Genomic DNA, 16,047 nt, shown 5'->3' on the forward strand with positions numbered 1-16,047 from the left:
GTTGTTATTTCATGTGTGGCGGGGTGGCGTTGGGAATGGATAAAGGCAGACAGTATGAATTATGTACATGTGTTTATATATCTATGTCTGTGTGTGTATATATATATGTATACGTTAAGGTGTATAGGTATATATATTTGTGTGTGTGGACGTGTATGTATATACATGTGTATGTGAGTGGGTTGGGCCATTCTTTCGTCTGTTTCCTTGCGTTACCTCGCTAACGCAGGAGACAGCGACAAAGCAAATTAAATAAATATATATATATATATAGGGGATAGGGGAGAAAGAATATTTCCCACGCATTCCTCACGTGTCGTACAAGACAACTAAAGGGGATGGGAGTGGGGGGCAAGAAACCCTCCCCTCCTTGTATTATAACTTTCTAAAAGGGAAAACAGAAGAAAGAGTCACGCGGGGAGTGCTCATCCTCATCGCAGGCTCAGATTGGGGTGTCTAAATGTCTGTGGATGTAACTAAGATGAGAAAAAATGAGATATAGGTAGTATGTTTGAGGAAAGGAACCTGGATGTCTTGGCTCTGACTGAAACGAACCTCAAGGATAAAGGGGAAGAGTGGTTTTGGAATGTATTGGGAGTAAAGTCAGTGGTTAGTGAGAGGACAAGAGCAAGGGAAGGAGTAGCACTATTCCTGAAACAGGAGTGGTGGGAGTATGTGGTAGAGTGTAAGAAAGTAAACTCTACATTGATATGGGTAAAACTGAAAGATGATGGAGAGAAATGGGTGATAATTGGTGCATATGCACCTGGGCATGAGAAGAAAGATCATAGGATGCAAGTGTTATGGGAGCAGCTGAATGAGTGTGTTAGTGGGTTTGATGCACGAGACCGGGTTATAGTGATGGGTAATTTCAATGCAAAGGTGAGTAATGTGGCAGTTGAGGGAATAATTGGTATACATGGGGTGTTCAGTGTTGTAAATGGAAATGGTGAAGAGCTTGTAGATTTATGTGCTGAAAAAGGACTGGTGATTGGGAATACCTGGTTTAAAAAGAGAGATATAAATAAGTATACGTATGTAAGTAGGAAAGATGGCCACAGAGCATTATTGGATTACGTATTACTTGATAGGCGGGGGAAAGAGAGACTTTTGGATGTTAATGTGCTGAGAGGTGCAACTGGAGGGATGTCTGAGCATTATCTTGTGGAAGCGAAGGTGAAGATTTGTAGAGGTTTTCAGAAAAGAAGAGAGAATGTTGGGGTGAAGAGAGTTGTGAGAGTAAGTGAGCTTGGGAAGGAGACTTGTGTGAGGGAGTACCAGGAGAGAATGAATGCAGAATGGAAAAAGGTGAGAACAAAGGAGGTAAGAGGAGTAGGGGAGGAATGGGATGTATTTAGGGAAGCAGTGATGGCTTGCGCAAAAGATGCTTGTGGCATGAGAAGCGTGGGAGGTGGGCAGATTAGAAAGGGTAGTGAGTGGTGGGATGAAGAAGTAAGATTATTAGTGAAAGAGAAGAGAGAGGCATTTGCACGATTTTTGCAGGGAGATAACGCAAATGAGTCGGAGATGTATAAAAGAATGAGGCAGGAGGTCAAGAGAAAGGTGCAAGAGGTGAAAAAGCGGTCAAATGAGAGGTGGGGTGAGAGAGTATCATTAAATTCTAGGGAGAATAAAAAGATGTTTTGGAAGGAGGTAAACAAAGTGCGTAAGACAAGGGAGCAAATGGGAACTTCAGTGAAGGGGGCAAATCGGGAGGTGATAACAAGTAGTGGTGATGTGAGAAGGAGATGGAGTGAGTATTTTGAAGGTTTGTTGAATGTGTTTGATGATAGAGTGGCAGATAAAGGTTGTTTTGGTCGAGGAGGTGTGCAAAGTGAGAGGGTTAGGGAAAATGATTTGGTAAACAGAGAAGAGGTAGTAAAAGCTTTGCGGAAGATGAAAGCCGGCAAGGCAGCGGGTGCGGATGGTATTGCAGTGGAATTTATTAAAAAAGGGGGTGACTGTATTGTTGACTGGTTAGTAAGGTTATCTAATGTATGTATGATTCATGGTGAGGTGCCTGAGGATTGGCGGAATGCTTGCATAGTGCCATTGTACAAAGGCAAAGGGGATAAGAGTGAGTGTTCAGATTACAGAGGTATAAGTTTGTTGAGAATACTGGTGAATTTTATGGGAGGGTATTGATTGAGAGGGTGAAGGCATGTACAGAGCATCAGATTGGGGAAGAGCAGTGTGGTTTCAGAAGTGGTAGAAGATGTGTGGATCAGGTGTTTGCTTTGAAGAATGTATGTGAGAAATACTTAGAAAAGCAAATGGATTTGTATGTAGCATTTATGGATCTGGAGAAGGCATATGATAGCGTTGATAGAGATGCTCTGTGGAAGATATTAAGAATATATGGTGTGGGAGGCAAGTTGTTAGAAGTAGTGAAAAGTTTTTATCGAGGATGTAAGGCATGTGTTCGTGTAGGAAGAGAGGAAAATAATTGGTTCTCAGTGAATGTAGGTTTGCGTCAGGGGTGTACGATGTCTCCATGGTTGTTTAATTTGTTTATGGATGGGGTTGTTAAGGAGGTGAATGCAAGAGTTTTGGAAAGAGGGTCAAGTATGCGGTCTGTTGTGGATGAGAGAGCTGGGGAAGTGAGTCAGTTGATGATACAGCGCTGGTGGCTGATTCATGTGAGAAACTGCAGAAGCTGGTGACTGAGTTTGGTAAAGTGTGTGAAAGAAGAAAGTTGAGAGTAAATGTGAATAAGAGCAAGGTTATTAGGTACAGTAGGGTTGGGGGTCAAGTCAATTGGGAGGTAAGTTTGAATGGAGAAAAACTGGAGGAAGTGAAGTGTTTTAGATATCTGGGAGTGGATTTGGCAGCGGATGGAACCATGGAAGCGGAAGTGAATCATAGGGTGGGGGAGGGGGCGAAAATTCTGGGAGCCTTTGAAGAGTGTTTGGAAGTCGAGAACATTATCTCGAAAAGCAAAATGGGTATGTTTGAAGGAATAGTGGTTCCAACAATGTTGTATGGTTGCGAGGCGTGGGCTATGGACAGAATTGTGCGCAGGAGGGTGGATGTGCTGGAAATGAGATGCATGAGGACAATATGTGTTGTGAGGTGGTTTGATCGAGTAAGTAATAATAGGGTAAGAGAGATGTGTGGTAATAAAAAGAGTGTGGTTGAGAGAGCAGAAGAGGGTGTTTTGAAATGGTTTGGGCACATGGAGAGAATGAGTGAGGAAAGATTGACCAAGAGGATATATGTGTCAGAGGTGGGGGGAACGAGGAGAAGTGGGAAACCATATTGGAGGTGGAAAGATGGAGTGAAAAAGATTTTGAGTGATCGGCGCCTGAACATGCAGAAGGGTGAAAGTCGTGCAAGGAATAGAGTGAATTTGAACGATGTGGTATACCGGGGTCGACGTGTTCTCAATGGATTGAACCAGGGCATGTGAAGCGTCTGGGGTAAACCATGGAAAGTTGTGTGGGGCCTGGATATGGAAAGGGAGCTGTGGTTTCGGTGCATTATCACATGACAACTAGAGACTGACTGTGAACGAATGGGGCCTTTGTTGTCTTTTCCTAGCGCTACCTCGCGCACATGAAGGGGAGGGTGTTGTTATTCTATGTGTGGCGGGGTGGCGATGGGAATGAATAAAGGCAGACAGTATGAATTATGTACATATGTATATATGTATATGTCTGTGTGTGTATATATATGTATACATTGAGATGTAGAGGTATGTATATGTGCTGTGTGTGGACGTGTATGTATATACATAAGTATGTGGGTGGGTTGGGCCATTCTTTCGTCTGTTTACTTGCGCTACCTCGCTAACGCGGGAGAGAGCGACAAAGCAAAAAAAAAAATATATATATATATATTTATATTTATTCTTATTATACTTTGTCGCTGTCTCCCGTGTTTGCGAGGTAGCGCAAGGAAACAGACGAAAGAAATGGTCTAACCCCCCCCCCCCCATACACATGTATATACATACGTCCACACACGCAAATATACATACCTACACAGCTTTCCATGGTTTACCCCAGACGCTTCACATGCCTTGATTCAATCCACTGACAGCACGCCAACCCCGGTATACCACATCGCTCCAATTTACTCTATTCCTTGCCCTCCTTTCACCCTCCTGCATGTTCAGGCCCCGATCACACAAAATCTTTTTCACTCCATCTTTCCACCTCCAATTTGGTCTCCCTCTTCTCCTCGTTCCCTCCACCTCCGACACATATATCCTCTTGGTCAATCTTTCCTCACTCATTCTCTCCATGTGCCCAAACCACTTCAAAACACCCTCTTCTGCTCTCTCAACCACGCTCTTTTTATTTCCACACATCTCTCTTACCCTTACATTACTCACTCGATCAAACCACCTCGCACCACACATTGTCCTTAAACATCTCATTTTCAGCACATCCATCCTCCAGCGCACAACTCTATCCATAGCCCACGCCTCGCAACCATACAACATTGTTGGAACCACTATTCCTTCAAACATACCCATTTTTGCTTTCCGAGATAATGTTCTCGACTTCCACACATTCTTCAAGGCTCCCAGAATTTTCGCCCCCTCCCCCACCCTATGATCCACTTCCGCTTCCATGGTTCCATCCGCTGCCAGATCCACTCCCAGATATCTAAAACACTCACTTCCTCCAGTTTTTCTCCATTCAAACTCACCTCCCAATTGACTTGACCCTCAACCCTACTGTACCTAATAACCTTGCTCTTATTCACATTTACTCTTAACTTTCTTCTTCCACACACTTTACCAAACTCAGTCACCAGCTTCTGCAGTTTCTCACATGAATCAGCCACCAGCGCTGTATCATCAGCGAACAACAACTGACTCACTTCCCAAGCTCTCTCATCCCCAACAGACTTCATACTTGCCCCTCTTTCCAAAACTCTTGCATTTACCTCCCTAACAACCCCATCCATAAACAAATTAAACAACCATGGAGACATCACACACCCCTGCCGCAAACCTACATTCACTGAGAACCAATCACTTTCCTCTCTTCCTACACGTACACATGCCTTACATCCTCGATAAAAACTTTTCACTGCTTCTAACAACTTTCCTCCCACACCATATATTCTTAATACCTTCCACAGAGCATCTCTATCAACTCTATCATATGCCTTCTCCAGATCCATAAATGCTACATACAAATCCATTTGCTTTTCTAAGTATTTCTCACATACATGCTTCAAAGCAAACACCTGATCCACGCATCCTCTACCACTTCTGAAACCACACTGCTCTTCCCCAATCTGATGCTCTGTACATGCCTTCACCCTCTCAATCAATACCCTCCTATATAATTTACCAGGAATACTCAGCAAACTTATACCTCTGTAATTTGAGCACTCACTCTTATCCCCTTTGCCTTTGTACAATGGCACTATGCACGCATTCCGCCAATCCTCAGGCACCTCACCATGAGTCATACATACATTAAATAACCTTACCAACCAGTCAACAATACAGTCACCCCCTTTTTTAATAAGTTCCACTGCAATACCATCCAAAACTGCTGCCTTGCCGGCTTTCATCTTCCGCAAAGCTTTCACTACCTCTTCTCTGTTTACCAAATCATTTTCCCTAACCCTCTCACTTTGCACACCACCTCGACCAAAACACCCTATATCTGCCACTATATCATCAAACACATTCAACAAACCTTCAAAATACTCACTCCATCTCCTTCTCACATCACCACTACTTGTTATCACCTCCCCATTTGCGCCCTTCACTGAAGTTCCCATTTGCTCCCTTGGCTTACGCACTTTATTTACCTCCTTCCAGAACATCTTTTTATTCTCCCTAAAATTTAATGATACTCTCTCACCCAACTCTCATTTGCCCTTTTTTTCACCTCTTGCACCTTTCTCTTGACCTCCTGTCTCTTTCTTTTATACATCTCCCACTCAATTGCATTTTTTCCCTGCAAAAATCGTCCAAATGCCTCTCTCTTCTCTTTCACTAATACTCTTACTTCTTCATCCCACCACTCACTACCCTTTCTAATCAACCCACCTCCCACTCTTCTCATGCCACAAGCATCTTTTGCGCAATCCATCACTGATTCCCTAAATACATCCCATTCCTCCCCCACTCCCCTTACTTCCATTGTTCTCACCTTTTTCCATTCTGTACTCAGTCTCTCCTGGTACTTCCTCACACAGGTCTCCTTCCCAAGCTCACTTACTCTCACCACCCTCTTCACCCCAACATTCACTCTTTTTTTCTGAAAACCCATACAAATCTTCACCTTAGCCTCCACAAGATAATAATCAGACATCCCTCCAGTTGCACCTCTCAGCACATTAACATCAAAAAGTCTCTCTTTCGCACGCCTGTCAATTAACACGTAATCCAATAACGCTCTCTGGCCATCTCTCCTACTTACATAAGTATACTTATGTATATCTCGCTTTTTAAACCAGGTATTCCCAATCATCAGTCCTTTTTCAGCACATAAATCTACAAGCTCTTCACCATTTCCATTTACAACACTGAACACCCCATGTATACCAATTATTCCCTCAACTGCCACATTACTCACCTTTGCATTCAAATCACCCATCACTATAACCCGATCTCGTGCATCAAAACCACTAACACACTCATTCAGCTGCTCCCAAAACACTTGCCTCTCATGATCTTTCTTCTCATGCCCAGGTGCATATGCACCAATAATCACCCACCTCTCTCCATCAACTTTCAGTTTTACCCATATTAATCGAGAATTTACTTTCTTACATTCTATCACATACTCCCACAACTCCTGTTTCAGGAGTATTGCTACTCCTTCCCTTGCTCTTGTCCTCTCACTAACCCCTGACTTTACTCCCCAGACATTCCCAAACCACTCTTCCCCTTTACCCTTGAGCTTCGTTTCACTCAGAGCCAAAACATCCAGGTTCCTTTCCTCAAACTTACTACCTATCTCTCCTTTTTTCACATCTTGGTTACATCCACACACATTTAGGCACCCCACTCTGAGCCTTCGAGGAGGATGAGCACTCCCCGCGTGACTCCTTCTTCTGTTTCCCATTTTAGAAAGTTAATACAAGGAGGGGAGGATTTCTGGCCCCCCGCTCCCGTCCCCTCTAGTCGCTTTCTACGACACGCGAGGAATACGTGGGAAGTATTCTTTCACCCCTATCCCCAGGGATAACATATATATATATATATATATATATATATATATATATATATATATATATATATTTATATATACATATATATATATATATATATATCATAGAACATATAAACATCCAACAGCCAGGATCGAACCTGGGACCCCTGTGCAAGAGACAGGCATGCTAACCGCTAGGCTATGGGACTGTATAATAGGAAACAACTATTCGAAATACTGAGTACTCGAATACCCTTCGTCTCACAATGGTGAGCAACGGGGTCTATACTTGGTTGTTTCCGAACAGACGCACATAGCCAGCTGATAGCGTTTTACCGAACCTAACTGTACAACGCGGAGGTATATGAATACGAATAAAGTGCATATGAACGCGCACCTTCATAGAACATACAAACCTCCAACAGCCAGTATCGAACCTGGGACCCCTCTGCAAGAGGCAGGCATGTGACCGCTAGGTTCGATCCTGGCTGATGGAGGTTTGTATGTTCTATGAAGGTGCGCGTTCATATGCACTTTATTCGTATATATATATATATATATATATATATATATATATATATATATATATATATATATATATATATATATATATATATATATATATATATATATATATATATATGATGAAGAATATGGCCTTGATTTAGTTCAGTTGCTCACCTCAGCTCAGCTAACATTACTAATATAAGCTCTTTGTTACAGATCACAAAAATGAACTAGCAACTATCGGTTCATTTCATTTCTGAAAAACAGCGAGTTATTCTCGTAAACATTGCTTCGGAATGCATAAACAGAAGAGGAAATATTTGGCAAGTTGCTTAGGAACATTTGTACTGCCGGGAGCAACTTTGGCATTACCTTTAATCGTAAAATCAACATGGCATGCAATAGATGAGCAGGGTTAAGTGTTTTTATTTATTACGTGACTTTCTATGTTTTGATTACCTTGACCCTTGATTTTTGAGGCAGTATTTAGCTACTTTGTTTTCCCATGCATTTTTGAGTGACACCTATAAACGGACAAAATGAAATCCTGATAATGTTCTGTGGGATATTTAGAAATACGTTAAAAGTTTCGGCAAGCTGAGAATCAGCGATAACTCCCAAGGAATTTTTAGATCATTCTTCTAGTTCTTCTCGCTACACCATTAAACAAGATATGTAGTGGAAGATTATACCCAATCTAATGCACAAAGTCAAGAGGAGATTGTCATGAAGAATATAATTATTGCAGTATGGATTAGAGATATTTATATATAATGCTGATTGAATTGGGACGACTCTTTTAAACCGTAAACATACAGGTAAGTATGTATCATTGAGTAGCTTAATTAGGGTGTTATGTTTTCAATCTTAATGTCACTGAACGAGGGATGGCTTATGTGTCCTTCCTGCCGTCAGGTTTCCTATCGACGGAGGACCTTGTGTTGCCGGGTAACTTGGGACTGAAGGACCAGACGTTAGCCCTGCAGTGGGTGCAGGACAACATCCATGATCTGGGAGGTGACCCAGCCAAAGTCACCATCTTCGGAGAGAGCGCCGGAGGGGCCTCCGTCCACTATCAGCTGCTGACACCGAAAGCTAAAGGTAAAGATAATCTTAATCCTCTTTTGTTCCACCACTCATGACTGTGTCTAACAAAAAGTAATGTGACATTCGTACTTTCGCTTCATATCTAAAATATCTACTAGAACATGTCTTTCACTCACAATGGACTTTAACGCATTGGATAAGGACTTCCATTACAAATATTTGGATTTAACGCCAGAAATCAGCGATATCCGAAATCAAAAGTCGTGACATTTATGGATATACTGGGAAACTTTCTATTACCTCCTTTAGGTTCTGCTCTCTCGAGCTGTTTGCTTGTGTCCCTGTCACCGGGGTATATATGACAGGTGACACATGCGTCTGGCCTCTGTTTCCCATAGTTAAGATACCTCCTTTTTATTCCTTCTTTAACCTTTCCCTCGTCCTATGAACACTCTATCTTTCACTCACAACTACAAACACCTAAAGAGTACCAGTTTATCTCCCCATACCTATCTCTAACCTTGTGTGAGATGATCACAATTAGAACTGGTTCATTCTCTCAGTATCATGTCGGTTGCTATGGAGAAGAAACTGGAAGTAAACTGTCCAATGGAGAATATCGACCGAAAATATTTTTTTTACATAAATTTCTCTGATTAACCGAAATCCCAGCTATGTCATTACAGATGGCTTGAAATCTAAGATAATATCCAAATAATGGCTTACAATAAAAGGTTTAGACCATGATTTACTAAGTGATATCACCTGTAAATTAGGCTCTCCATACGAGAGTGGAAGAAGTCGTTTCTGTCACCACATCAAACTCTACCATTAACGATTCGGAATTGATTACCAATTATCTTTAGCTATATTGTTCCAAATTAATGGTGCAAGCCAAGTATAACTTGCATCAAAGTATCATCACGTCAGACAAGTGGAGGCGTAAGGCAGAAAGAAGAAAATTACTCAAAGTTACATCACTATCCAGACGCGTTCAGCAGGTCATGGATAGACTGGCTAGCGGGCCAGACAGACTGCAACTCTTCATAATAATGATAACAGTAATAATGATAATATAATAATAATAATGATAATAATAATAATGATAATGATAATAATAATGACTAATGATAATAACAATAATGGTAATGATAATAAGAATAATGATAATGATAATAATGATAATAATAATCATGATTATGATGATAATAATAATAATAATTCTTTTCTTTTCTTTCAAACTATTCGCTATTTCCCGCGTTAGCAAGGTAGCGTTAAGAACAAAGGACTGGGCCTCTGAGTGAATATCCTCACGTGGCCCCCTTCTCTGTTCCTTCTTTTGAAAAAAAAAAAAAAAACAAGAGGGGAGGATTTCCAGCCCCCCGCTCCCTCCCCTTTTAGTCGCCTTCTACGACGCGCAGGGAATACATGGGAAGTATTCTTTCTACCCTATCCCAAGGGATACATAATAATAATGATAATAATAATAATAATAATAATAATAATAATAATAATAATAATAATAATAATAATAATAATATTACTAATAATATCGATAATGATAATGATGATATTAATGATAACAATGATAATAGTAATGATAGTAATAATGATAATGATAATGGTAACAATAATGATGATAATGCTGATGATAATAATAATGATAATGATAACAATAATGATAATAATAATAATGATAATAATAATAATGATGATATGTTTATCTATTTTGCTTTGTCGCTGTCTCCCGTGTTTGCGAGGTAGCGCAAGGAAACAGACGAAAGAAAATGGCCCAACACACCCCCATACACATGTATATACATACACGTCCACACACGCAAATATACATACCTATACATCTCAATGTACACATATATATACACACACAGACACATATATATACACCCATGCACACAATTCACACTGTCTGCCTTTATTCATTCCCATCGCCACCTCGCCGCACATGGAATACCATCCCCCTCTCCCCACATGTGTGCGAGGTAGCGCTAGGAAAAGACAACAAAGGCCCCATTCGTTCACATTCAGTCTCTAGCTGTCATGCAATAATGCCCGAAACCACAGCTCCCTTTCCACATCCAGGCCCCACACAACTTTCCATGGTTTACCCCAGACGCTTCACATGCCCTGATTCAATCCACTGACAGCACGTCAACCCCGGTATACCACATCGATCCAATTCACTCTATTCCTTCCCCGCCTTTCACCCTCCTGCATGTTCAGGCCCCGATCACTCAAAATCTTTTTCACTCTATCTTTCCAACTCCAATTTGGTCTCCCACTTCTCCTCGTTCCCTCCACCTTCGACACATATCCTCTTGGTTAATCTTTCCTCACTCATTCTCTCCATGTGCCCAAACCATTTCAAAACACCCTCTTCTGCTCTCTCAACCACTCCTCTTTTTATTTCCACACATCTCTCTTACCCTTACACTACTTACTCGATCAAACCACCTCACACCACACATTGTCCTCAAACATCTCATTTCCAGCACATCCACCCTCCTGCGCATAACTCTATCCATAGCCCACGCCTCGCAACCATACAACATTGTTGGAACCACTATTCCTTCAAACATACCCATTTTTGCTTTCCGAGATAATGTTCTCGACTTCCACACATTCTTCAAGGCTCCCAGGATTTTCGCCCCTTCCCCCACCCTATGATTCACTTCCGCTTCCATGGTTTCATCCGCTGCCAGATCCACTCCCAGATATCTAAAACACTTTACTTCCTCCAGTTTTTCTCCATTCAAACTTACCTCCCAATTGACTTGACCCTCAACCCTACTGTACCTAATAACCTTGCTCTTATTCACATTTACTCTCTACTTTCTTCTTTCACACACTTTACCAAACTCAGTCACCAGCTTCTGCAGTTTCTCACATGAATCAGCCACCAGCGCTGTATCATCAGCGAACAACAACTGACTCTCTTCCCAAGCTCTCTCATCCCCAACAGACTTCATACTTGCCCCTCTTTCCAAAACTCTTGCATTCACCTCCCTAGCAATCCCATCCATAAACAAATTAAACAACCATGGAGACATCACACACCCCTGCCGCAAACCTACATTCACTGAGAACCAATCACTTTCCTCTCTTCCTACACGTACACATACCTTACATCCTCGATAAAAACTTTTCACTGCTTCTAACAACTTTCCTCCCACACCATATATTCTTAATACCTTCCACAGAGCATCTCTATCCACTCTATCATATGCCTTCTCCAGGTCCATAAATGCTACATACATATCCATTTGCTTTTCTGAGTATTTCTCACATACATTCTTCAAAGCAAACACCTGATCCACACATCCTCTACCACTTCTGAAACCACACTGCTCTTCCCCAATCTGATGCTCTGTACATGCCTTCACCCTCTCAATCAATATCCTCCCATATGATTTACCAGGAATACTCAACAAACTTATACCTCTGTAATTTGAGCACTCACTCTTATCCCCTTTGCCTTTGTACAATGGCACTATGCACGCATTCCGCCAATCCTCAGGCACCTCACCATGAGTCATACATACATTAAATAACCTTACCAATCAGTCAACAATACAGTCACCCCCTTTTTTAATAAGTTCCACTGCAATACCATCCAAACCTGCTGCCTTGCCGGCTTTCATCTTCCGCAAAGCTTTTACTACCTCTTCTCTGTTTACCAAATCATTTTCCCTAACCCTCTCACTTTGCACACCACCTCGACCAAAACACCCTATATCTGCCACTCTATCATCAAACACATTCAACAAACCTTCAAAATACTCACTCCATCTCCTTCTCACATCACCACTACTTGTTATCACCTCCCCATTAGCGCTCTTCACTGAAGTTCCCATTTGCTCCCTTGTCTTACGCACTTTATTTACCTCCTTCCAGAACATCTTTTTATTCTCCCTAAAATTTAATGATACTCTCTCACCCCAACTCTCATTTGCCCTCTTTTTCACCTCTTGCACCTCTCTCTTGACCTCCTGTCTCTTTCTTTTATACATCTCCCACTCAATTGCATTTTTTCCCTGCAAAAATCGTCCAAATGCCTCTCTCTTCTCTTTCACTAATAATCTTACGTCTTCATCCCACCACCCACTGCCCTTTCTACTCAACCCACCTCCCACGTTTCTCATGCCACAAGCATCTTTTGCGCAAGCCATCACTGATTTCCTAGATACATTCTATTCCTCCTTCACTCCCCTTACTTCCATTGTGCTCACCTTTTTACATTCTGTACTCAGTCTCTCCAAGTCTCCTTCCCAAGCTCACTTACTCTCACCACCCTCTTCACCCCAACATTCACTCTACTTTTCCGAAAACCCATACAAATCTTCACCTTAGCCTCCACAAGATAATGATCAGACATCCCTCCAGTTGCACCTCTTAGCACATTAACATCCAAAAGTCTCTCTTTCGCATGCCTGTCAATTAACACGTAATCCAATAGCGCTCTCTGGCCATCTCTCCTACTTACATACGTATACTTATGTATATCTCGCTTTTTAAACCAGGTATTCCCAATCACCAGTCCTTTTTCAGCACATAAATCTACAAGCTCTTCACCATTTCCATTTACAACACTGAACACCCCATGTATACCAATTATTCCCTCAACTGCCACATTACCCACCTTTGCATTCAAATCACCCATCACTATAACCTGGTCTTGTGCATCAAAACCACTAACACACTCATTCAGCTGCTCCCAAAACACTTGCATCCTATGATCTTTCTTCTCATGCCCAGGTGCATATGCACCAATAATCACCCACCTCTCTCAGTCAACTTTCAGTTTTACCCATATTAATCGAGAATTTACTTTCTTACATTCTATCACATACTCCCACAACTCCTGTTTCAGGAGTACTGCTACTCCTTCCCTTGCTCTTGTCCTCTCACTAACCCCTGACTTTTCTCCCAAGACATTCCCAAACCACTCTTCCCCTTTACCCTTGAGCTTCGTTTCACTCAGAGCCAAAACATCCAGGTTCCTTTCCTCAAACATACTACCTATCTCTCCTTCTTTCACATCTTGGTTACATCCACACACATTTAGACACCCCAGTCTGAGCCTTCGAGGAGGATGAGCACTCCCCGCGTGACTCCTTCTGTTTCCCATATTATTATATATATACATATAATAATAATAGTAATAATGATAATACTGAAAATAATGATAACAATGATAATAATAATAACAATAATAATCATGATGATAATCATTATGATAATGGTATTGATAGTGATGATAATAATGATAATGACAATGATAATGATAATAATAATAATAATGATAATAGTAATGATAATGATAATAATGATAATAATAATAATCATAATGATACTAATAGTAATGACAATAATAATTGTAATATTAATGATGATAATAATAATGATAATAATAATAATAATGATAATAATTATAATAGTAATAATAATAATAATGATAATGATGATGATTATAATAATGATGATAATTGTAATGATAATAATGATAGTGATGATAATAATGATGACAATAATAATGATAATAATAACAACAATAATGATAATAATAGTTATAATGATAATGATGATAATAATGATTATAATGATAATGATAGTTATAATGATAGTGATAATAATAATGATTATAATAACAATAATAATGATAATAGTAATAATAATAATAATGATAATAATGATAATAATAATAATAATGAAAATAAAGATAATGATAATGATAATGATAATAATAATCATTCATTTATCTATTTTGCTTTGTCGTTGTCTCCCGCGTTAGCGAGGCAGCGCAAGGAAACAAACGAAAGAATGACCAAACCCACTCACATACACAGGTATATACATACACGTCCACACACACAGATATACATACCTATACATCTCAACGAATACATATATATACAAACACAGACATATACATATATACACATGTTCATATTAATAATAGCAATAATAATGATAATAATGATAACATTAATGATAATGATAGTAATAATAATGATAATAGTAATAATAATGATAATAATAATAATAATAATAATAAGAATAAGAATAATAATAATAATAAAGATAATAATGATAATAATAATGATAATAATACTAATAATAATAATAATAACAATAATAATAATAATAATAATAGTAATAATAATAATAATTTGGATTATTTTCATTAATATTAGTAGTAGTAGTAGTGGTATTACTATCATTCTTATCATCATAAACATTATTATCATTCAGTCGGTAAACGCTGCATTCTGCTATAAAAAACCATGAAACTGGAAGCCGAACGTTTATGAGTCTGCACTGGTTTGAGTCAATTGGCGTTAATGACGTGTGTAATATCACAATGGTGGTTTAATCTTTTCATGGATGTGAACATTTCTAGAAAAAAGAACAAGGAGGGGAGGGGTGAACTACTGAACCATAGGTGGAGCAGTAAGGAACTTAATGTAGTTTTAGGCCGCTCTGTTCGCTGAATTACAAACAAGCTGAAGAAACTGGTTGGGCGTTAGACAAAGTGTACAAGACGCAGGATGGTGAAGTGTAGAAAATGAGTTTTAGCTTTTGAAGAACAGGAAGCTGTATTACCTATTTATAAATGCATATTTTTTGTTTATGTAGAGAAGGGACCTTTACACTCTTCGATAAGTTTAGACATATTTCAGTAAGGTATTCTGTACGTGTGTTACCGAACAAGTTGAGATGGACAGTGGAGCAAAAAATAGGATGTTACAATTTACACTGAATCACATAGTTGGAAGGAATGCATGAGGGTCAGGCAAGTTAACGTTACTGACCATCACGCATGCACGGGCTACCTTACATCAAACCCGTATAGGTGCGATTCCAAGTCGCAGGAGTGGGTCCACATTTCACCCAGCTATTCATCCTCGTCTAGGGATTGGTCGATAGAATGGGTACCTGGCATGAGCAATGAGTGTGTATATATTCATACATACATAGAAATAAAGGTATACATATATATGAGTTTAAGAAAACGAGGCATCACGAGTGTAAACCTCTCTCCCCATAAAAACATAAATAGCAAAACATTAATCCCAAGTCGAGGAATTTTATGGACTCTGTGTTAGAAAATAATGAGAATTTAAGGAAGTTTAGGAACCACATTAGTTTTCGTTTACTTTTCAGTTTTAACGTCGATTCACTTCTCATGGAAGTTCTGGTCCGAGATCTGTGTCAATACCAAAATAATAAGTGACAAAACTTTATCGTCAGATTCTTAACCTTGTATAGAAGTACGCATTATAAATGATATTTGCAAGGTCAATGATAAGCTTCATAAAAAGACATTTATTTTTGATCTCGCTAATTA

At 39.8% G+C, this 16,047-nt stretch overlaps 2 protein-coding genes across 9 annotated transcripts in view; both read left to right on the forward strand.

Moving 5' to 3' along the window:
• LOC139745667 (carboxylesterase 1E-like) overlaps positions 1–8,776 on the forward strand; it is a 64,625-nt gene extending 55,849 nt beyond the window's left edge. The window contains exon 5 of the mRNA XM_071665102.1: positions 8,550–8,776. Coding sequence (XP_071521203.1) covers positions 8,550–8,776 — 227 coding nt within the window. The remainder of the gene's footprint in view (positions 1–8,549) is intronic.
• Positions 1–16,047, forward strand: part of LOC139748739 (ERI1 exoribonuclease 2-like) — a 362,528-nt gene that overhangs the window by 280,423 nt on the left and 66,058 nt on the right. The window lies entirely within an intron of this gene.

Source organism: Panulirus ornatus, chromosome 1 (genome assembly GCF_036320965.1).
Source record: "Panulirus ornatus isolate Po-2019 chromosome 1, ASM3632096v1, whole genome shotgun sequence".
In the NCBI taxonomy this organism is placed as follows: domain Eukaryota; kingdom Metazoa; phylum Arthropoda; class Malacostraca; order Decapoda; family Palinuridae; genus Panulirus; species Panulirus ornatus.